This window comes from Stegodyphus dumicola, chromosome 9 (assembly GCF_044657685.1).
Source record: "Stegodyphus dumicola isolate Sdum_Otavi_A_Nest chromosome 9, ASM4465768v1".
NCBI lineage: Eukaryota > Metazoa > Arthropoda > Arachnida > Araneae > Eresidae > Stegodyphus > Stegodyphus dumicola.
The window spans coordinates 43,771,151-43,794,529 of NC_140776.1; the positions used below are offsets into that span (position 1 = coordinate 43,771,151).

A 23,379-nucleotide genomic window follows, 5' to 3' on the forward strand; every position below is an offset into this window, starting at 1 on the left:
ATCTAAACAATTTATAGTTACTAAATAAATCCTCAAACTTCGCAAATTTATATTTTTCTCTCACACTTTCAGTCAGGCAATAGTCCTCGACAAAATGCTTTGAATCGCCGATTTTATTACGAACTTTACATATATCATTTCCCTGGAGGTGGAACCTTTTTAAGTAAGCAGGGAACCTTCCATGTGCAATGAGGATTGACATCTGTATCTCCTAAAGTTCCAATTTTTTGCTAATTTTTAAACATTTTAGATAGTTTTTGTTTCTTTCGGAGAGATCCCATAAATTTTTCCAGTCTCTAATAAGCTTGTCATATATTATAGTACATGTCTTCTTTTTCAAATCTTGAATAAAAACCTTTTTAGTCCCAACCCCCAGGGCGGCTTCTTTCGCTAGAGCATCCGCTCTCTCATTCCCATAACGACCAGCGTGAGCTTTGATCCAATGTAAATTCAAAATATGCTTCTTTCGTAGCTCTAAATATATATCTGCTTAATTTCATTAACAATATTCTTCTTTTGAAAGGGGTGGAAGAGTGCTATGAGAGCAGATAAGGTATCCGAGTATAAATTAATGTAATACCCCACAGATAAGTTCTTGATCCAGGATAAAGCCATTTTAATTGCCAACAATTCTGCTTGATAAACTGAATTTCTTGGTTTTAAAGTAAACGTTTTGTAATCAATTTCAATACCAGGGAGAAATGCAACAAAGGCACAGCTGATACTCTCTGCAAACCCTGATCCATCTGTATAAATTTCAATTTCTCCAGCTGAAATATAGTCTTTATCGTAGGATATACCATAATATTCGCTAGGATGGCTTGAACTCAGATCATATTCTAAAAAAGCCTTGCTGGTAATTGCTTTATCTTCATACATTATTTTATGTTTTATATTATATTTCAGACAAAATTTGTCATAACTAAATTTAAATTGTAGTGAGAGAGGCGGTACACCAGCCAGTGAGCACACAACTTCTGTCGGGACTGTTCTAAATGATCTTGTAATTGCAAGTGTCCAGGCACTCTGCAATGAGTTTAATTTCTGCCTTGCCTTGATCAGCTGCCCTGCTCGATCACCCCATGCACCAATACCATAAAGAATTTTCGGTATAATAACATTTTTGTAAATATCCCTGAGGGTAGAGCTTTTGTCAGAAAGAGTGATCGGAGTAAAAGTATTTTTATAATAATTTAAAAATTTTCTATCTTTCGTTGTATTGACTTAAAATGCTCTATAAAATTCAACTTATCATAGATCACTATACCCAGGTATTTAAAGGTATTCACAAATTTTATTCTTTTTTGATCATATTTCACTCTGGGGGTTCTAACATTTCTCCATAACCAAGGGAAAAACATATCATTTGTTTTTTCAATATTAAATTCTATATTTTGCTCAGTACTCCATTTCTTAAAAACATTTTCAAGCAGGTTAAAAGTAGCCTCTATTTTTCCGAGGGAGTCTCCTGTAATAGTTACCATAATATCATCGGCATAACAGATAATATTCGTATCAGGTACATTTTCTTGCAGTAATTTATTTGCTATGAGACTCCAGAATGGGGGAGCACTACATGAACCCTGGGTACAGCCTTTTTCTATTTTATAATGAAGAATAATTGTATTAGAGTTGCCCAGAAAAATTAATTCTCTATACTCCAGATAAATTTTAATTATATCAAGTAGATCTCTTGAGATGCAGACAGTAGGAAGAACCAGATAATAGTCAAATGCCCCTCGGTCATTGAAGGAAACCACGACTACATGTTTACCTTGTCGCTTTTCTCTGACTTGTTGGATCACATTGTACGAGGGCCATCCAGGAAGTAGATTACGTTTCCGTCTGTGTCCGCTAGGGGCGGGGCTAGCGCGGCCATCTTGGGGTCAGAGCGTTGCGCAGCTCAGTCTGCATCTAGCCGTGCTAGTGAGAGGTTCGTGCTGTGCTCCGTTCAGATACTGTGACGGTTTGAAATGTCTGCGTTAATTGAAAATCCCGCGAGCTGCGAGGTGCGCTCAGTAATAAGGTTTCTGACTGCAAAAAACTGTAAACCGATAGAAATCTATCGGCAGCTTCGTGAAGTGTATGGGGACAACATTATCACTGAAGGTGGAGTGCGTCAGTGGGTCATAAGATTTCAAAATGGCCGAACCAATGTTCACGACGAAGATCGAAGTGGGAGACCCAGCATAGTGACCGCCGAACTTCTCGAAAAAGTCGATGCTAAAGTCCGTGAAAATCGAAATTTCACAATAACGGAACTTTCTTTGAGTTTTCCACAAATTTCGCGAAGTTTGTTGCACGAAATCATCAGCGAAAAGCTTGGTTACCACAAGTTTTGTGCAAGATGGATTCCAAAAATCTTGACAGAGGACCACAAAAATCAGTGAATGGCTGCAGCGTTGAACTTTTTGGACGCTTACCATAAGGATGGTGACTCTTTACTCGATCGCATCGTTACTGGTGACGAAACATGGGTGAAACATGCGAACTGTGAAACGAAATTGCAATCAATGCGTTTTGATGACGACGCACAGCTGCAAGAAGAGGTAACGAAGTGGTTGAAGGCGCAGGCGGCCGAATTTTTCGACGAAGGAATTTCCAAGCTCGTACATCGCTACGATAAATGCCTTAATTTGTATGGTGACTATGTAGAAAAGTAGTATTTGAGTGTGGCTTTCATCTGTATATAATAAAATTTGTTTCCTATACTTTGTTTATTTTTTTATTCCAAAACGTAATCTACTTTCTGGATAGCCCTCGTATAATGCTAAATCAGTAGACATATTCTTTCGATAGCCATATTGATTTGAACTGAAAATATTATTTTTTGTTAAAATTAGTATTTTAGCATGGGTCTTTAATAAGCAGATGAGTCTATGTCCACCTGTAGATTTAGGAACAAGAATCAATTTTTCAATTTTCCAAATATCAGGAAAAGTCGTTAAAACCATATATTTGTTTAAGGTAATATATAAAAAGAGGTGAATTCCGCCAAAATAATTCTAATTAAAGAAGTCCCAATTCCATCGAGTCCAGGAGCAGTGCCATCTCTGAGGCTAGAAATAACATCAAATATCTCTTAATAAGTAAATGCTCGCTCTATCTCCTTGTTGTCTTCCATAAAAATATTTCGATAATCAGGATAATTAGAACAATAATCCAGCCTCAGGGTGTCTTTAAAATAATACCAAAGTTATTTTGACCATCAGATGTGGAGACAGCCACAATACAATCTCTTACTACATCCACTACAAATTCAAGCTGTTTCTTAGTAATAATGATAGCGGTTCTACCTATTTTTGCATGCACAACTCTATAAGTCCGCAGAGCATGCACAATTTTATTTTGAATATAATAAGGCTCTTGTAAAGTAATAACATCTAGTGTTTCTTTGATAATGGTATCAATTGCAGAGAGCCTACAAGCAGCGGCAGCACAGTGATTTAAATTACAGTTACAAATTTTCATAGATAAAAAGAATATAAATACATAATAAAATATAATATGAATTCACTACTTTGTTGCAAATATTTTATACTAAAATTGGTACAATCAGCTAAAAAATTTTTATAATTAAAATCATAAAATCACAGTCTCTAGATCAATTATAAACAAAATCTAGAATATCCATTGTCATAAAAGAGAAAAATGAAAGGTAAGGGAAAATTCTTTTCATTCAAAAATTCACTAGAGTGCAGAAATGTAAATCACAAATAAGGACAATGATTTAAAATGTCCCAGCCAACCAAAATAAATAAAATATACTTTATATATCAAGATGATAAATCTAATTTCTTCCAAATACACAGGCCATTCCTTAGAAAGATTAATTAATCTAATTCCTTTCAAATACACAGGACATTCCTTAGAAACAGCATCATGTTCCTCATTATATTTAGTACTGAAACATTGATTGTGTTTGTTGTAATTAGTACAGCGAACAAAATCAGAAGAACACTTAGAACGCAGGTGATTCTCTGCACACACTCCGCAAACGGTTGGGTTTTAACAAAATCTTCTAGTATGCCCGAAAGCCAAGCAGTTGGTGCAGCGTTTAAGATGAATATATAATTTTACAGAATAAGATTTCCAACTGATTGTTATTCTCTGATCCTCCAAAATAAAATTTTGACACTCTCATGAAACATGAAAAACTCTATGCGATATTTCCTGTTCTGTGGCTTTCATTTTAAACAATGGACAAACACAGTCAGCACCACATGAGCATTCAATTTTTAATGCCTCTATAAGTACAGTAGAAGTCCAGAAATCTGCAAAGCTTGGGACCAGATTTTAGGATTTTGCGGATTTTAGGTCAGAAAAGATAAAGCATAATATTCGGACTAAAAGTGCAAAATAAATCAGGCATATTAAATACATTGCATTAAATTATTATATACATTATTGCAATAATTTATTATATGTATTAAATTATTATTACATACATAAATTGATTATATTACTCACTGTATTATATGTACACAGCATCGAGGTTTGCCAATTTCGCCTCATGCAAAGATTTCCGGTTTCAGATTCCGGTGTTAGAATCACTGTTGCTGTAAAATTTCAACAGTTTTTCTTTATTTGTCCATATATCAGTAGCAATTCCATACCATTTTGCTATAAATCAAGGAGTAGCTCCTGCCTGCATCTTTTGCAGAATTTGCACTTTTTGCGTTGCCATCAATGCAACGTGTTTACGTTTTCCAACGTTGCAAGCAGTAAAATCATAAGTGCATTTCTTATCTGTCATTCTATTAAACAGGGCTGAAATTTAAAATATGCTTAATTTATCCACAAAATATCAGGATAAAAAAAAAGGCAGCACTAAACAATCTCGTGAAATAACAAAGCTCAGAAAATATAACAACGTGAATTGTGAACTTGAACGAAGAGTTGAGTGAATTATCTGCTTTTTTATCTCGATGCAGAGATTAGAGAAGAAAAACTTTTATTTTATTCTTTTAACTTTTTTATGTCAATAATTTGGTATTTCCGTTATGAATCATTATTATTCGGTAATTATGATGTCATTATCCAGTAAGTATTTTTCTTCGATATTTCGTACTCAATGTTGCAGTTTCCAGAACCTATAAACTGAATGCTTATATTTTGAGAGAAAACGTGGATTTCAGGTCGGGGGATTTTCGGTGTTTGACTATACTTCATCTGAAAGGAAATTAGAAACATTGTAAATAATAACCTTAGGTCATATAAATTTTCTACATTTTGGTGTTACAAGTTGATTAAGTTTTTCATTATCAATAAGCGCTTTTTCCAATTTTCTACATTCTTTTCTGCTCTTTAGTCTGACTACCATATCCCCATTTTTCCTGCAAAAAGAACCTACAACACCGATTCCAAATTTTTTTTATCAATATTATTTTTTATTTCATCATATACATTGATATCTTCCTTGAGGGGCTTTAAGATGATTTCTTTATTTCTCCAGGAATCTGTATCTTCATTCTTCTTATAATTGTATGTTTCACTTGACTTTTCATCACCTCTTTCTCTATACATTGTCAGTTTCTCGTGATTTATTAGATCACGAATCTCACAAACTTCTTTGGCAATAAAATCCAGTTTGTCTTCCTTATGTAGATCCCTTTGCATTTCAACATGTTCCAAATTCTTTAGCGTAATCCATTCTGTGATCTTGTTAATACCAGAACTCAAAGTTTCAATTAAACCTTTATAAACATGTTTTTCTTTCAACGTTTAAACTACTTTGTTAATATCTCATATCGTATTAAAGATATCATATTTTGTATAGTCATGTGCAAATTCTCTCTCACACTCAGTAGTAGTTTTCTTAGATTCAGACATCTTATCAGGTCGGCAATGGGACAGAAACAACAATTCAATACATAAAGATAAATTTCAACCCAAAATTTCGTACTTAAAATTTTATAAATTCAGTAAAAATTAAGTAAAATCCTTAAACTAAACACATTTATGCACTAACATAGTCATGGAGCAATTAAAATTTGAAAATATGTAGAAATATGCCCTTACATAAAAACACAATAAAATTTGAAAGGCAAAAAGTTTTCATATAGCTGCAAGACAACTTTTAAATGTAAACAAACCGTCTCCTTGCAAAGCTTATCTCATTTCAAAGTTTCAGACATTCATAAAAACAGTGCGAAAATCCATGCAAATAAATTTGTAGGTAAATAAAACCATGTAGAATCATAAAAGTACTTTGAAAGTTATTTTCATAGGACCTAAAATTCAAAAGAACGTCGAAAGCATTCAGTCGCCGCCACATCAAGGCCTACACTTAAAAGTAAGATTGTTTATAAAATCCAAAATAATGCATATAAGAACACAGAAAATATATAAACATGCATCGGAACATCTACAATTTAAGAAAATATCATTCAAAACACTGTATAAAAGGATTCCACAACCAAAAATAGCCCCAAAAGAGAGCTCACCAACTTGCGTGTTGTATTCAGCAGAGTTCGAAAGCAAAAAACAAGGCAGTATGGAAGGCAGTGTATTTAACATTGGAAATATTGGGAAGGGTTGGAGGAAAAAGTTTAAAATTTTTCAAGAAATAAACTTCCCCCCTTTTCTTTCTTTCTTTTTCTATTTTTTTTTTTTTTTTTTAACTCACCATGTTCTTGAAATAACATTGGATCCATCAACATATTCTCCCCACATACAAGCTTCACCACCAATAATCAAACTCTTTTGACGCTGATTTCCTAAAAGAACAAACAAAATATTCAAGATCGGTAGAGTTTACTTTTTAATATATATATATATTTCTAATAAGCAATGCTTCATTGAACTGAAGAATTATTCGTACTATAGATACATTCATTAGAGTGTCACAACTTCTAATTTCTTTCTTGTTTGAGAAATTCGCTGATAAAGAAATTTTATAAAAGATGAAATGCCTAGTATTAAACTGGAGAATTTCTATAAAGAGTATTTATATTTCAATATATATGAAAAATTAATAATCAAGATTTATCATGATGTAAAAAAGGAAATTCTCCTAATAAACTATAACTCTAATGACAACCACAATAGCCTCATTCACTATGCAAAGGCTATTACAGTTATCCAAGTTAATATTCTACATACTATGTTTCTAGAATTTATCATTTTACTATATTCAACTGTTAACAGTATTTGGTTCATTAGAAGTTTGATAAAATTAGTTTTATTAATTTTAGCAGCAGTATCACAGGAGAATATGCAAGACATTATACAGAAGTATAACTTAATGAAATGCTAAAAATATAATCAAGGTTACTTTAACAATTTATAAATTATTAATAAGTGAAATTACTTATTAAATATTATCAGAAGTAAATATTGAAACTTCATTACAAATGAAATTACAAAACTACATTAAAAGCAATAAAACACACCAGGAAATATACAAATAAAATATAAAATGATGTAAACGAAAAATTATATACAGGAACTAATTTCTTACCAATAAAATCATAAGGATCACATGCATAATAGTTTGTCCAGTCATTGCCATAATTTATATAATTCAGATACCAACAGGATGAAAGAATTGTGTTAAATCCAGCTGCTGTAACATTAGCAAGTTCAGACTTGTAATTATCTTTCCAGACGTGTATGACAGTATCTGGTTTTACCTAAATATAACAGAACATATCTTAAGATTTTAAGTTACATTTATCTACTAGAAATAAGAAACATCAACATATTGGAAGCTTACATGCTAATTTAATTAACTTAAAAGTACATTTAAAATAATATTGTTAGAGAATATATATTGTGTTCTTAAAAGTTTGTATGCGGCCTTTATTTTTACAGTTGTTGAAAAAATTATTTAAATAAGGAAAATATTTATATTTGGTATTTTTAAATTTAAAAAACCAGTTTTGTAAAAGTTATAAAATGCAAGTTTTTATATGGCTCAAGTTTCTATAGGTATATTTACCAAAAGTTTACATTCATTCTAAAAAGTAAAACAGATAAATGTTTGACTTCTGTAACACAAAAATTGATTGAGATATTCAATTTCAAAGTTCGCAATCATTTTCTGAAGTTATACACAAACTGAAGAGAGAAATGGTTGCTACTTTATGTTAACAAATGAAATATCAGTTTCGAAAATGTTTCTGAGCATTATTATGCAGATTGTTATGAAAAATGATAATCAAAAGAACTTTTTTCTCTTTTTCAAATTGGATATCATATTTACAGAAGCTAGGAATCTAGTTTTCATGTTCTAGAAAACAGTGGCAGGCTTCGATATAAGTATACAGCTAATTCAAAACATTATTTACATAAATGAAACGTATGCGAAAATTCTTCTGACTTCCCAAAATTTAACAAAATTATCAATTAAAGAATGTTGCACACTAGTAAATAACAAAGGAAAACTTTTAATGACATTACAGAGAGAAAAGAAATGGCAGAAATCACAAATTTTGAAGCTAAATATCTCGGTCAATTTTTATTCTACAGAGTCAAATGTTTTGAGTTTTACTTCTGAAAAACTTTTATTAACACATTGAGCGGCCACGTCAGCCATCTGTGGCTGACACTAGACTTTCCGTTTAGGCCGTGTCGACCGCCGCTGGCTGACAGCGTGTAATATGATACATAACTATAAAATTTACACTGTTTTATGGAATTACAGAAAATTTATTTAAAATTTACTTAATTTTGATTCATTACAGGACTAATGAATTTCATTGAAACACAGCAAACATAAAAACGGCTCTCCATTACAGCTATTACAAATTGTGACAACTCTCTTTTTTATGGACATTACTCTACCAGCTTCTGTTGCATTTTTATCATAACATAATTTACAATACTTACATACTTCAGAGGCTTTCTCCAGTTTCCTTTGAAGTTTTTTTTTTTTTTGTTGTTGTTGTCGTTTTTTAGATATTCTTGCATTTCTGTTTGATGGAATGTCTTCTTTTTCACAATTTGTAAGGGATAGCTCTAATTCTTTCCGGAATTCAGTAATGCTAATTTTTTGCTTCGTAATATCTTTTTATAGAATGTAACTATTTACAACCGTACTATTTAGTAACAATTGGAAGGCTAGTTTTTGATTCCATTTTATGGTCTTACGTAACAGATTGCTGTAGGCATTCATTTGATTGGATAAGTCGACAGCTGCCTTTTGTATGGTTGTAGTCTACTATAATTTGTGGCCAAACGTAATCACTGGCCCTACAATACCAGCACTTTTTTAAGCGGCGCGCATGGCCTGAACGGGATTGCCTAAGAAATACGCGTGGCGTTCAACGTGTTAAATATAACAAAAGGACCAGGGAAATGTATAAAATGTTATATTTCATAATATTTACTAAACTGATTTTTAATCTAAAAATGCACAAACATGAATATTTGTTTCATTTAAAATATTTTTGTAATAAGATGTATATATCTGCAAACAAAAGTAGTGAAAATAGAGGCCATATAAGACATTTTATGGCTATGTTGTATATTTCAGTTGCATTAGATTCAATATTTAGTATCACTTAATTGTTATAACCATTCAAATAACATTCAGGATAACCTCATAATTCAGCTAACCAGAAAGTCTCATAGTTGATTTGCAACTGATTGCAAACTGGACTCCCCTAGCTCTTTAATCCATACTTACCGTAATTTCCGGAAGAAAAGCCGTATCAGCAAAAACACCGCACTTGAGAAAAATAGTGGGAAAAAAACTAAAATTACATAGAAATGCCGCATCAGCATAAACGCCGCAAGAGATTAAATTGCACGTGACATCGTCGTGGGCCGTATAGATGCAAAATCTCAACATGTGTCCTGATATATGACATATCAGTTAAGAAATATGCATGAAATGAAACAATAACTCAAAAATAAATTAAAGGTAAGAAATATTGAAAATATATTTACGTTCATGAATATACCCATATTTACCCACTAAAGAAGTCCATATTTGTAATACTCAGACTATATGATAAAAAATGTTGCAACAATGAAATATTAAATTTGGATGACAAAAGGAAATTTTAAATTTTACTTAGAAAAGGAATTACAGCAACCTATACATCATATGAAGCCATCAACATCCGATTCTTCACTATCTGAATTAAAAAGATTTAGTAAATCCTGATCTAAGTCCAAGTCTTCCAGATCGTCACATTCATCCTCTTGGTTTACAGTCTCTTTATGTAAGGATATAATTTCCGCTTCTTTGAACCCTGCTATTATTGATGATGTTTTTACTGATTTCCACGCACTTCCTACCCACTTTGCAACTTCTTCATAAGATGCTCTACACAATTTACCGCTTTTGGTATACGTATGCAATCTTTCACCCATTCAACACTCCCACCGTTTTTGGACTTCAGCTTTGAAGGATTTATTACCTGACAAATCTAATGGTTGTAAGATTTTTGTCAAACCACCAGGAATTATTGCTACGGTCGTAGACAATTTTTGACATCTGTTTTTCACTGACTCAAGTAAGTGAGCACACATTATCAATAACCCTTTTGGTTGGAAAAAAGATCCCTTATGACACTGCCAAACTTTTTGTAGCCACTGATGCATGATTATTTCGCACATCCAGCTGTTCTCGTTTGCACAAATAATTACATCATTAGGAAAATCTCCCTTCAGAATAATTTTTTGTTTAAAAATGATCATCGGCTTTAGCTTGTCACTGTTTGTGGCACAAGCTAACACACATGTAAATGACATTCTTTCATGCCCCGTCGTAAGCACAGATACAGTTTTTGCACCAGTTTCATCAACAGTTCTGTTTGTAGGAGAGTCGAAAGCTAACGGCGTTTCATCCATATTTATTATCTGTGACCGAAGAAGTTTTTTTTTTTTTTTTTTTTTTTTGTGAATAATATCTGTCACATATTTTAGAAAAGATGCCTTTTTATCTTGCCAGTCCATTTGTAATTGTTGCCCGACTGTTGTTCTAGTACGCACAGAAATATTTTTTCTTTTCATAAATCTGCTACACCAGCAAGGCCCTCCTTTGAAATCATTTACGTTCATTTGTTTTGCTATAAATTTTGCTTGTAAGCGAATTTTTATCGAAATTGTCCTTCCCTTTCCTCGTTGCTCCTTTATCCAGTCTGCGAGGTCATCCTCTAGATTTGGCCACCTTACAGTACCGCTTCTTTTGGCTCGTTTTTGTTGTGGCATATTTTTAAGTTCTCCAACATCGAATACATCTCTCATCCACTTCAAACTCTTGAGCTGCTGCTCTATTTCCAATTTGTTCAGCATGTGAAATTACATTAAGCTTAAAACCAGCAGTATAGCTTCTGTGCTGTTTAGGTGCCATTTTCAAAAATTTTCCGCTCCCTTCTTACTTAAAAACAATGCAACAAGTACTTGTACTGAAACTGATGGGATCTGTATCTGGCAGAATGCTAAGAAAAATCAATTCATGCTGAAGTGAAAATATGTCAGAGTTCGTTATTGCGAGGCAGGTGTAGTCGTGTCCGCCTTTGAAAAAAATTGCAGAAAAGGCAGGGGTGGGGAGAGGATGGATCATGGAAGATAGATTCCTCGAATGACAGAGGAGACTATTCAAACTGATGAGAATGCTGATTTGAAAGGGGAAGAATGTTATTGTTCTGAGATCCTGTTTAGGGTGAATAAGGCATGCAGGTCCATTCAAGGGAAAGAATATAAACAAAATAACGTTGGCAAAAAGCAACTGAGTGGTCTTTTGTGTGGGAACAGCACCAGTCTATGTACAATGACAAGGCCATCCAAACTATGCACAATGACAAGGTTATTCAAATTATGTACAATGACCATCATAGGAAAATATTTTATTTTTAGTGCACCTAAAACGCTGCATGGGTAGAAACACCGCACCTACTGAAAATTTAAGTTTTAAACACGTAAACGCTGCAACGTTTCTTCCGGAAATTACGGTATATCCTGCAGTATAGACTTTGGAAACTTCTGGAATAATTGGTCAGAAGGATTAAAAAATGTATTTTTGCAAAACTTCTAATTGCCAAGAAATCACAAAACATTGGCAAGTTAGTGCAAAAACTGTCAACAAGGTCCCTTAGAAACAAAATTGCCTATATCTCTAGTTCTTACTGAATAATTTTTAAAATTCCAAAGCCAATGCACTCAACTGAAAGATATCTAATTCTATATAACAAATAAACACTTAAATACAATACATGTGGCCACATATTACACTAAACACAAAATAACCCATAAAATTACTATTATAAAAACAATAAATATATAAAATAAATAAATAAAACAGTACCCTACACAACAACAACAACAAAAAACAAAAAACAAAAACTAGCATGGTATCAAATCTCGTCTTCATTTTCTCAGTAGCTGTGTTGATTCTTCCCCTGATGAACTGATGAATTTTCAGTAAAGGCACCTGCTTATCATTGAGGAATTTCTCAGGCAAAGAAGGTACGTTTGGTGGTAATCCAAAGCGCAGGTGACACAACAGACAAAGATTGCAGTCAAAAATCATTTGCAGTGGAGAAAATCCATTGCTCTCATCAATGATGCTTTTATATCAACGATGCTGCAGGTCTTTCGAAGCTATGTGTACATCACATGATTTTTCTACATCTACTTTGATTTTATCCCAGAAGAAATGTTCATGAACATTATAGAGTGTCTTTGATTTACTTGAGAAATGGAAATGTGCTTTATATATGTTCCATGATGACTTTCCGTCATATAGCACGAGCTTAATCAATAACTAATTTTAAAAATTTCTGTTCTTCCTTAGAATCTTTCTCCAATCTCTTGTTCACTGCAGAAATCTCTCTTTGTAATTTTTCTTCTACAGCTGCTAGTTTCTCATGCATAGCCTGACAATTTTTTCTTTGATCACAGCAATACTCTCTTTCAATTCTGTTGCCTTCCTCATTTCAGTGGCATTTGCTTCAAAGGAATTCATTTCCATCAATGGAGTTCTTCATTTTTTTAGCTTCTTTCCTCCTCTCAGTGGCATTTGCTTTTATTTCCTTTTTCATCTCACTGGCTTTTCTCTGTTGGCTGATAATATTTCCAAAAGAGCTTTCAGTTGTTCCTCCATCCTCTTGATTATTGGCATTCAAAGAAATCCCCAATTCTGACACAAGTTATTGCGAAATACAGGATCGATATGTTTCTTTAATAAACTTCTCTAAGTTTATTAAAGAAAGAAAGAAATTAACAATTTATTAGAAAAATAAGTAAAATAAATAGTACATAAAACACAATAATAGCTGGAAATAACTCAAGGACAATGTGGGTATTTAGCAATTCCTCCCTAACATACAAAATAAATCATAAAATTTCAAATTACTCTCAGGATAAACTCTAGTCTTTTCTAGTTTAAACTAGCCACTAAAGCCCCATCTACACAAAGAGACATACATCCAAACAAGTCTCCTTTGCAGACATGTCACCTGACAGCATTTTGTTTACACAGGGAGATTTTGTATCTAAGTTGTTCTCAGCTACTTTGCTAATTAGAACAGTCAGAGCAGATGACATGATTTGTTATCAATAGGAGAGCTCCATCAATTTCACAAAAAACATAATAATTTGTAAAGTTTCAGTACCTTTTGAGCTTTATTTTAAAAATAAGTTTTTGTAAGTTAAAATAAGTTTAAAATAATAATAACAAAGAGGAGGCTTAACAGCAGGAGGAAAGTAATAGTGCTAAAAAACGCCGATGAAAAATAAATACAAATTGTGGATTAAATATATATATATATTAAAGAAGAGGGAAAGAAAAGCTATTTATTATGAAATGTAATGTATTGTTACATTCTACAGGCTCGTGGATTTACAGTGATTGAAGACAATAATTGCTGAAAATTAAAACACAATTTTTCACCAGTATTACACAGGAGAGTTCTAAAGACACGTTTATAGCCGTTGATAAATATGTTCAAACAAACAGAAACACAGCCAGACTAGAATAGAAGAGAAACACGCTAATGTGACAATCAAAATCGTAAAAACAACCTTGTATTTAGCGTAGGTATAATGAAACACTCAATCGATTTCGAGGGCAGCTAAAGGACCCTCCTCATCAGGAGAAAGAAATACCTAGAAAGAAGAAAATAAAGGAGTCACAGAAACACGTGTTCCTTATCAGCACTGCACGTGGTTATAACTAGATTTTTAATCAGAGTTGCACTGGCCGCCTACTTTTACTGAGCCAGTCTATCTGATCGAGCATGAAAAATTAGCGAAGTTAAAATAGGGAGCGAGGGGCAAATGCACCTTACACTCAAAATCTTTTTCATGCTTGATCAGATAGACTGGCTCAGTAAAAGTAGGCGGCCAATGCAACTCTGATTAAAAATCTAGTTATAACCACGTGCAGTGCTGATAAGGACATGTTTCTGTGACTCCTTTATTTTCTTCTTTCTAGGTATTTCTTTCTCCTGATGAGGAGGGACCTTTAGCTGCCCTCGAAATCGATTGAGTGTTTCATTATACCTACGCTAAATACAAGGTTGTTTTTACAATTTTGATAGGAACACAGCCTTCGGAGTACAACGGTGAAGACAGCTTCCTGACTCAGTTTGGTCGCTCTCAAGCTAATCTCTAAACTCAAAACATTACTACTGAACTCAATATTCTACTCTCACTCTCAAGATACACTGCACTCTGCGTACAAGCAGGGTTTGTATAGCTTTTTGACCTGCCTCTGAGAACATTCTAGAGAGCCGGTAAGAATTTCGTTCTACAATGTTCTTGCTCCTTGTATGGCATATCACCAGTTTTGTCGCTAAATCTAGCAACCCTAAACTCACTTTGCAGTGAAGCTATCTTACTGCAGCTAGGCATTTTTATAATAGTATATCATTACAAATTTTGCATATATGTAAATAATTTTAGTGAAATTATATGTAGAATTGTAGCATCTCTTTTTTAATATACGATGAAAGGCTTCAATAGAGTGCAGAAAAATAAGGTTACAAGACCAAGTCCATTTTATATTGAGGCTATCTTGTCAAACTGGTGATAACTAATTTTTGTCGCCAAATTTGGCCAAAAATTTTTAAAAGTCAATCAGCCAAAGAATATCAGAATTTTGTGTGCAGTAAAATGTAGATATAAAATAGCGTTATAAAAACTGATGCATCAATAAGATCCTTCAAGAATTCTAGAAATATTCTAATATAAAATATGATGTGCAAGATAGTGAAAAGACATGTATGCAGATTTTGTTTTTAAAATCCTTTGTATAATTTACAGCCAGTTACCAAATTTCATGACGATGATGAAAGCTGAGAATCTAAAGGTTTTTTGCATATCATGAGTGAAATTTTTCAATTAATGGAATATAAGATGAAAGGCTAAATAAAGGTGATATACAAGCTAATCGTTCATAATGTGGTCTTACACTGTGATGGTAATGGCTCAATCACTAATCAATTAACAGAACAGAGAATATTGGTAATATGGTTTTAAATCTAAAAAATATCGCCATTTAAGCTTCAAGTTGCATTTTAATGCCATGTGGTGATGATTCAGAAAAAATCTTTTCTTTATGCAAAATACCTCCTTCTTAGAAAAATATTATCAAAGACATTTTTAAAAGATAATTTCTACATGTTATCTTAATATACTTAAATCGATCACCTAAAATTCAGAAATTTCCAAAATCTGGAATCATCGAAGTCTTGCTGATTACGGATCCTGGATTTTGTACTGTATTAAATATTGCAATTTATTTAATATAAACTATGTATTTAATATAAATTAACATTGGCAGATATTTAAAATGTATCAGATATTTAATGTGACATATAAAGCTATCTAAAGTATTATAATGCTACTAAAATCTTAACAATTAAAATGTTTACATAGCTATGAACTGGAAATAATCTAAATTCTTTTGTAAAGTTTACTTGAAAACTAATGGCAGTGCAAAAGAAAACTTCAAAATGCAAAAATATATTGATGTATAATATGCTGGAATAATTATGTGCCATCTATTACATGGTAATAGTTCTCAAAGTAGAATATTGCTACAGATTTGATAAAGTTGCTTTTATGAAAAATTGCCACAGCATAGGTTCAAATAGAAGAAAAGATTTACCAATGAAAACATAGCTCATTCAAGCAAAAATATAATTTGAAAACATAACTTATAATTTAATAAATACGAAATAAAAAAATCACATTAAATAATTTCTCAATATTTCAGACCATTTGTAAGATGAGAGACAGATATATATTTATACATATACCTTCACTCCATTATCAAAAACTTCTTGCCAAACAATATAACTTTTATTTAGAGACTTTACAATGTCAAGCAATCTGAAAGAAAAAAAAATAATAATGTGTTCCTAAATATATACTATCTTAAAAAATTAACATGCTAAAATAAAACAATATAAATTTATTTTGAAAACTTATGTGCAAATAGTCTGATACTCATTTCTTTAAACAAATACTCTGAAAAAGATAACAAAACAAAACAAAACAAAAAACAATGAATTAAATACAGACTCAATGCATATCAAAGGAAAGTTCTGTATTTAGCACAGCAACTCTAAATATATTATTAAATGTACAGTAAGTTAAAACACACTGATTACTTAATTGTCATATGGTGAATATACATGAGGGTCAGTTAAAAGGTAGTTGCACTGCTTAAGAAATCAAAACAGGATAGAAATTTTACAATAACTTTATTTGAATCTTAAAAGTTCCATTAAAAATCTATTTTTCAATGTAATTACCTCCATTATTTAAGCATTTGTCAAGGCGTGATACAAGTTTTTCGATGCCTTCTGCAGAGAAATCCCGTCTAATGTCCAATAATCATTCTTGGGTTGCAGCTTTCACCTCATCATCTGAGTGGTATCGTCACTTTGAAAGTTCAGCACAATGCCTTTCAAGAGTTTACCTGGCCAATGATTTTTAAGTGATTGTTGCAATTGTTTTAGTGTTTCACAATAAGATTATGAATTAATTGTGACACCCTTAGGCATGAACTCTGTAGCACCAAACCTTCTCTGTCAAAAAATAGTGTCAGCATCACCTTTCTCACAGATGGAATAGTTGGACACTTTTTTCCCTAGTTGGGAAATTGGAATGTTTCCACTTGAGGGAGCTGCGTTTCGTTTCAGGTGAGAATTGGTGAATCCAAGACTCATCTCCGCTCACAATTTTGTAACCAAACTCATTTCCTTCCTTTTGGTAAAGTTGCAGTAATTTCAATGCACTTTCAAAATGCTTCCCTTTATGCTCTTCTGTCAGTAGATGAGGCACCCTTCGAGCACAAACTTTATGAAGATTGAAGTTGATCGGCAATAATTTTATACAGACTTCCATGAGAAATATCTAGTTCATTAGAGATTTCGTCTATTGTTATGCATTTGTTTGCAAGAATGCATTTATTCACACGAGCAGCAATTTCAGAATTTGTGGCAGTTGGTCTCCTCTCGTGTTCTGCGTCATCAATGTCTGTATGTCCATTCTCAAGAATGTCGCACCACTTTACAATAGCTTGATGTGACAATGCATTTTCACCATAAAATCATGCAACTGCCGAAAAATTTCACAGCAGTTACACCTTTTTGACCCACTGCATGTATTTCCAATTTGGATGACACTTGCAGCTGTTGAGATATGTTTACTACTGATTATCGGATAAAGTAAAATTGCCTCATGGAAGCCGCTTTGTCACATGATACAGATAAATGTCTGATGTGTTGCTAGACAGTTTCATCAAAATAGACCTTAACAGAATTTTTTTTACGATGAGGTACAACTGCAAATAACTTCCTGACTGACCTACATATTAAAATTTCAATTACTTGAACTTCGGTTAATCAAAATGTTTGTCGAAACTAGGAATTTGAAGGTAAATCAAAATGAATATGGGAATATATTTTTCGAAACTGATACCCAATCAAAACTGTATTTTTATTATTTATTTTTTTGAGAAGTGAATTAATCCAATTTTTATTTATTGAATCTTGAATATATCTGAATTGATGCTTTGCTTTTTTCCATAAAAGAGAAAATCTTATGCACAATAAATCCATATCAAGAAATTAATTCAAAAACGATGGTAACCTCTCTCTATTCCCCAGTCTTTTTCTAGCTTATTCATGAGCAGTTTGGAAAAGATTTGCAAGAAATAGCTTTGAATATTCAGAAAATGGAGCTAATGAATGAAAATGGTTATTTTACTTCCAAGAAAATGAGTGTCAGAGGGGTGTAAATATGCCAAATAAAATACATTTTTTATGCTATTATGCAGTATTTAATGAATAATTTTTATATTTATTTCTGCTACATTTACTACGATATTACTAATATGTTTACGTAAAATTTTTAAATATACATAGCGTGTTTTTTAAGTAAGGGCCATTTTGTTGCATATACTAGTACATCTCACACAGGCGGCAATGAGTGCTTGCATCATGTTCCGGAATTCCTTTGAAACAATCGTGCTCAGTTACAGCTCTATATATAACCTGTACAGTCTGTTCTGTGTCTTTAAAATGTCTAAGATTATTGAAATAGGCCACCTCGTGTGATGTACGGTTGGTGATACTTTTTTTTTGTTGGCAAGAAACTTGGCTACTGCAGACATTCACTGACAGATTTGTAAAGGCTACAGAGCTACTGCCATGAGTGAAAGCAAAGAGTATAAGTGGGTCAGAGACATCAAACTGGGCGCAACAACATTCCTGATGAGTCACGCTCCAGTTGCCCATGTGTGATCCCAGACAATATGGTGGCTTCAATTGAAGCAAAAATTCTTGAGAACAGAAGTTTCACCATAAGCACTCTTTCAAACAAATTTCCTGAAGTGTGTAGTCTAGGATGTGAAAACAGCCACAACCTCTTGGTTATTGGAGCAGGTAACAAGTTTCTAAAAAGAAGGTATTCAAAATCTTGTTCTAAGGCAAGATAAGTGTTTAAACAAACTTTGCAACTATGTTGAAAAATAGAGAAATGTATGTAGACTCTGAAAATAAATTTGATTCTTAAAAATTTCCTTTCGTTTGGTTTTTATTTTCAAACGGCCGTTACTTAAAAAACACCCCTCGTACATACATGTGCATATATATATATATAAATTAACATGCAAAATATTATATTTCATGTGAAAAATTAAGGTATAATATATTTCTTATTTATGTAGCTCTTCCAGTTACACATCACATTTTAATAATCCAAGCAAAATACACGTTAAAATCGTGTATCTTGATTTTCAACGATAAGCCTATATGGAAATTGCCTCTCAATTACACATCATGAAAACTTTCCCATTTCCTCGAAAGTGAAACAAATTAATTTAGTTAAACAAAATTAATTAAAAACAAAACAAAATTAAAACAAAAACATTAATTACACAAAATTAATTAAAACAAATTAATATGGTTATCTCTCTATCTACCAGCCTTTTTTCACCTTATTTAAAAATATTCTAATCCAAGAACAGGATATAGTCTTTTAAAGTTTCACACTAGCTCAACAGAAGAAGGAGGCATTTTGCAAGTCTAGAAAGCATTAACCTGTTAATAAGCTTTCAGGTTCAGAGATGGGATGGTATCTCAGTAAGCATCAGTTCACCAGATAATTAGAAGACATTCTCAAGCTTCTTAAAAGATTTTAAATTCAGAAAATATATACAATGGAATCAACATTCATTAAAAAATAGTATATTTAGATAATTATGTTTATCACTATTTAAACAAATCATTCATTAAATTATTTAAATCCTATCCGTGCTTAAACTCCATAAAAATAACAGCTAAATTTAGAAATTACAGTGTAGTAGTCAAAAATATCCAAAAATACTTAAAATTTTGTAATTTGTACAAAATACAAATTAAGAAATTCAACAAAACCATGAATGAATCAATGGTTTTGTTGTGTTAAAAAAAAAAAAAAAAAAAAAAAAAAAACTAATACATTTCATTAAGAAAATATCCCATAGGTCAGGGATGAGCAAGCTAAGGCAGGGGTCACAAAACCATTAATTTAACTATAAACCAATTAAAAATAAATATATAAACTTTTAGCTGATTTACAAAGCTTCAAAACTGAAGAATCTGTAAATCTAACTGATTAATAAATTTCAAAAGCACTTAAATAAGAGAACTTTCTTCAAATCATAAAAATGCAACAATATTATATCAGTAATATGCTGGTCATCATCTCATGGAATCTCGTAGGCAAGGTCAGACCTCAACTGTGAACTCATCCAGCAATGATTCATTTTTTGTTCTTTCTCTTTCCACTCTATTTTCTGACAGTTTAATAATATTCTATAAAGGAACAATACAGGTCAATACAGGTTATCCCGAAGAAGACTGGTGAAGGAGCTCTCAATAAAATTTCAGATCTTGCACTTTTTTATTTTTAAATACAAGAAGGTTGCAAATCTCAATATATGTATTTGTTTTTATCTTTAAAGAAGACTTTCAAAGAAAAAAATGCATAAAATAGACAGTTATCTACACAACAGAACTATAACTAGAATTTCCAGTTTAAAATTCAGCATCTGAAGGCTACTGTTTTCAGATTTAATATTAGTGCCTGTGACATTCATCAGCCAAATAATAATCTAAAAATTGCAAAAGGTTTAATTTTGTTAATAACAGCAGACACATGCTGTGCAGACATATGCAAGATAAAAATATGTAAGTCAAAATTATAATTTAAACTAACAGTAACTTTTTTATTCTCCCTCTCTGTTTTAAAAACCGTAATAACTTCTCTGGATTGTGTCATTTCTAGATCAGCCCATTTTGCATGGCCTGTGCAGCACTGAAGATGTAATAATTGGGAACTGAAACTCTTAACTCAAAACAAAACCTTTCTCTTTGTGTGCATCCATCTTCCATAACTATGCATTTCAGCTTCACTCTCTACCTTGCTAGGATGTATTTTTGCTGTTTTGCTTGCTGTCGCAATAACATCAAAAATGTAAATATTCTTGAATATGCACGACTAGGATGCCAAGTGAATTGTGGCTACAAACGTCAAATGGAAAATAAAAATGGAATTAAAACTGCCTCGACTGCCAAATTTCTTAGATATTACAATCTCAACACATTAGAATACTATGCAATCAAAATTCTTCCTCTTCAATATGGATTGACGATCTATCCTGGCTGGGTATTAGGCATGAACAGTGCTTCAGTTTTTTTCTTGCTATTATTACATTTTATTGTCTTGGTGTTCCTACATCAGTACTTTTAAATTTTGTGTTTATGACATATATATATACGATTGGTTTGAAAAAGAACTCCATCCCAAATTAAACATGAATGATATATCCAAATGCTATGCTAACTCAGTTACAGAGACAAAAATAATTTTAAAATTTAAAGGGAAAATTCTTAAAATTTTTTTTTAAATCCGAATTGTTTCAGATTTTAAATTGCATTCAAAGGGGCTTTTTCATCGTGTTCAACATTTTGTGTGTTACCTTTATTTATTAAATATCGTGTTCTTTGCACTTAAACCATAAAAATCAGTTCAACAGCAATGTCGCAAAATTATTTTAAAATAAGCATATCTTTAGAATTTCCGATACACAGTTCTGTGCACTGGAGATAAACGGGTCTCTCCCTAGAGTGTTGCCATTGCTCACTTTTAAATCGTTGAGTTAGTTAATTAAAAATTCGTTAAAGTTTTACATAATATGAAATCAATAATAAAACAATTTCTAAATTTCAAATTTGGGCTTTCAGATGCCCATATTCACAGTAGGATTACGTCATTCAAAACTGGATGGCTCTAGGTACCGTTGTTTTATTACATTGTGAGAAACATACATTTATGCAGATTGTTTATGATTTAATTTTTTCAAATATAATACAGGGCGATAGTATTTGGTGGCAATGACTTGAAAAAGTGATACAGCCTTTTAAAATTTTCAACACAAAATTGCAAAACAAAAACAATAGTTTTTCAGAGACCCCCTTTAGACTAATAATTTATTATTACAGTTTTTATTTTTACTCTGAAGTCATGTAAACTGAAAATAAACAAAAAAACTAATTCACAGAACTCCAAAAAACTAAACTTATATTTTTTTAAAATATGCATTGTGCTACTTTTAATTCTGACGTAAATTGATATTCTAAAGTAATCAGATTACTTACTTTTGCATGTAGTATTGTTCTAATAAAGCATAATTGTCACCAAATCCACGATTTTTCATAAACGTTTGAATGAATGGATTTGTAGCCCTACATAAAAATTTTATAATAAATTATCTTTGATTTATGAATTTATTTCTAAATACTGAATAAAAATATAGGATAGAAAAATTTTAATTACAAGTTTTCCTCCATGATTTATAATGCTACTTCTTTAAAAAAGACCAAGATTAGTAAATCTTAATCCCTCCCCCCCCAAAGAGATTACCCTCAGCGTACAATAAATTTTAACGCTTGGACATGCAGGCACAAAAACTATGGTGCATTTAACTAAATTATTGTATAAAAATGTAATGACTGACACAAATTTAGCATGTGTCAAGTGACTATGCCAACAGGTCATTACAGTACAATGCCAGTACAAATTACTATGTCTATTACTGATCATATGAAATTATCAGAGAGTCTGTGTCCATGCTTTCCAGTGGCATATGAAGTACATTTTGCACTATCCGATATTCAGTATTTAAGCTCAGTGCACATTTGTCACTGCATTTCACTTCTATCTTCCCAATTTTAGAAAGGAAATCACTGTCAGTCCATTTTCAGAGCACCCAAGGCAATCATTATGATTGGCGACCTACATTAATTCAACACATTAATATTAAAAAATAAAATATACCTTTAATTACACTGCTGGCCAACAAAACTGCAACACCAGGAAGGAAAGAACTGACAAACATCAAAATCACATGACATGAAAAAGAAGTTGTGATACGCAAATGATTAGTATTTCAGCACATTTAGACAATGCAGGAGGGAGAAAAGATATCTGAAGCACTGCATAAAAAAACAGTTTTGTAGTGGACTTCTCATTTGGAAAGTGGTCTGTAAGGTTGGAGTTTACTCAGAATATTGTGTTATACCCCGAATAAGAAAAGGATATGCTTACCAGCAAGTTTCGAAATTCAATAGAGGCAGGATGGTTGCCTATCGAAAGTGTAGATTATCATTCCATAATATTGCTGGTCACACTGGTCGACATCAAACCACTGTCATGCGAATATGGAATTAATGGTTTGCTGAGGATCATACTGAATGGCATGCAGGATCTCAAAGCCCTCTTATAACTAATGTCAGAGAGGACAGACATATTGCGAGGTCAGCCCTGCAAAAATGTACCACGGATCATTAGTCAGGAAATGGGCATGTTTTCAGCATGCCCAGTATCATCTTGTAAGGTGTGTAAATGTTTGCAGCAGCATGGACTATC

The 23,379-nt window shown here is 32.2% G+C and overlaps 1 protein-coding gene across 5 annotated transcripts in view; it reads right to left on the reverse strand.

The window, feature by feature from the left end:
- Window positions 1–23,379, reverse strand: part of LOC118196066 (beta-hexosaminidase subunit alpha-like) — a 72,407-nt gene that overhangs the window by 12,197 nt on the left and 36,831 nt on the right. For all 5 annotated transcript variants that reach the window (XM_035367449.2, XM_035367447.2, XM_035367450.2 and 2 more), the window contains 4 exons: window positions 22,110–22,196; window positions 16,218–16,290; window positions 7,463–7,634; window positions 6,629–6,719 (listed from right to left, as the gene is read on the reverse strand). In XM_035367449.2, coding sequence (XP_035223340.1) covers window positions 6,629–6,719; window positions 7,463–7,634; window positions 16,218–16,290; window positions 22,110–22,196 — 423 coding nt within the window. The remainder of the gene's footprint in view (window positions 1–6,628; window positions 6,720–7,462; window positions 7,635–16,217; window positions 16,291–22,109; window positions 22,197–23,379) is intronic.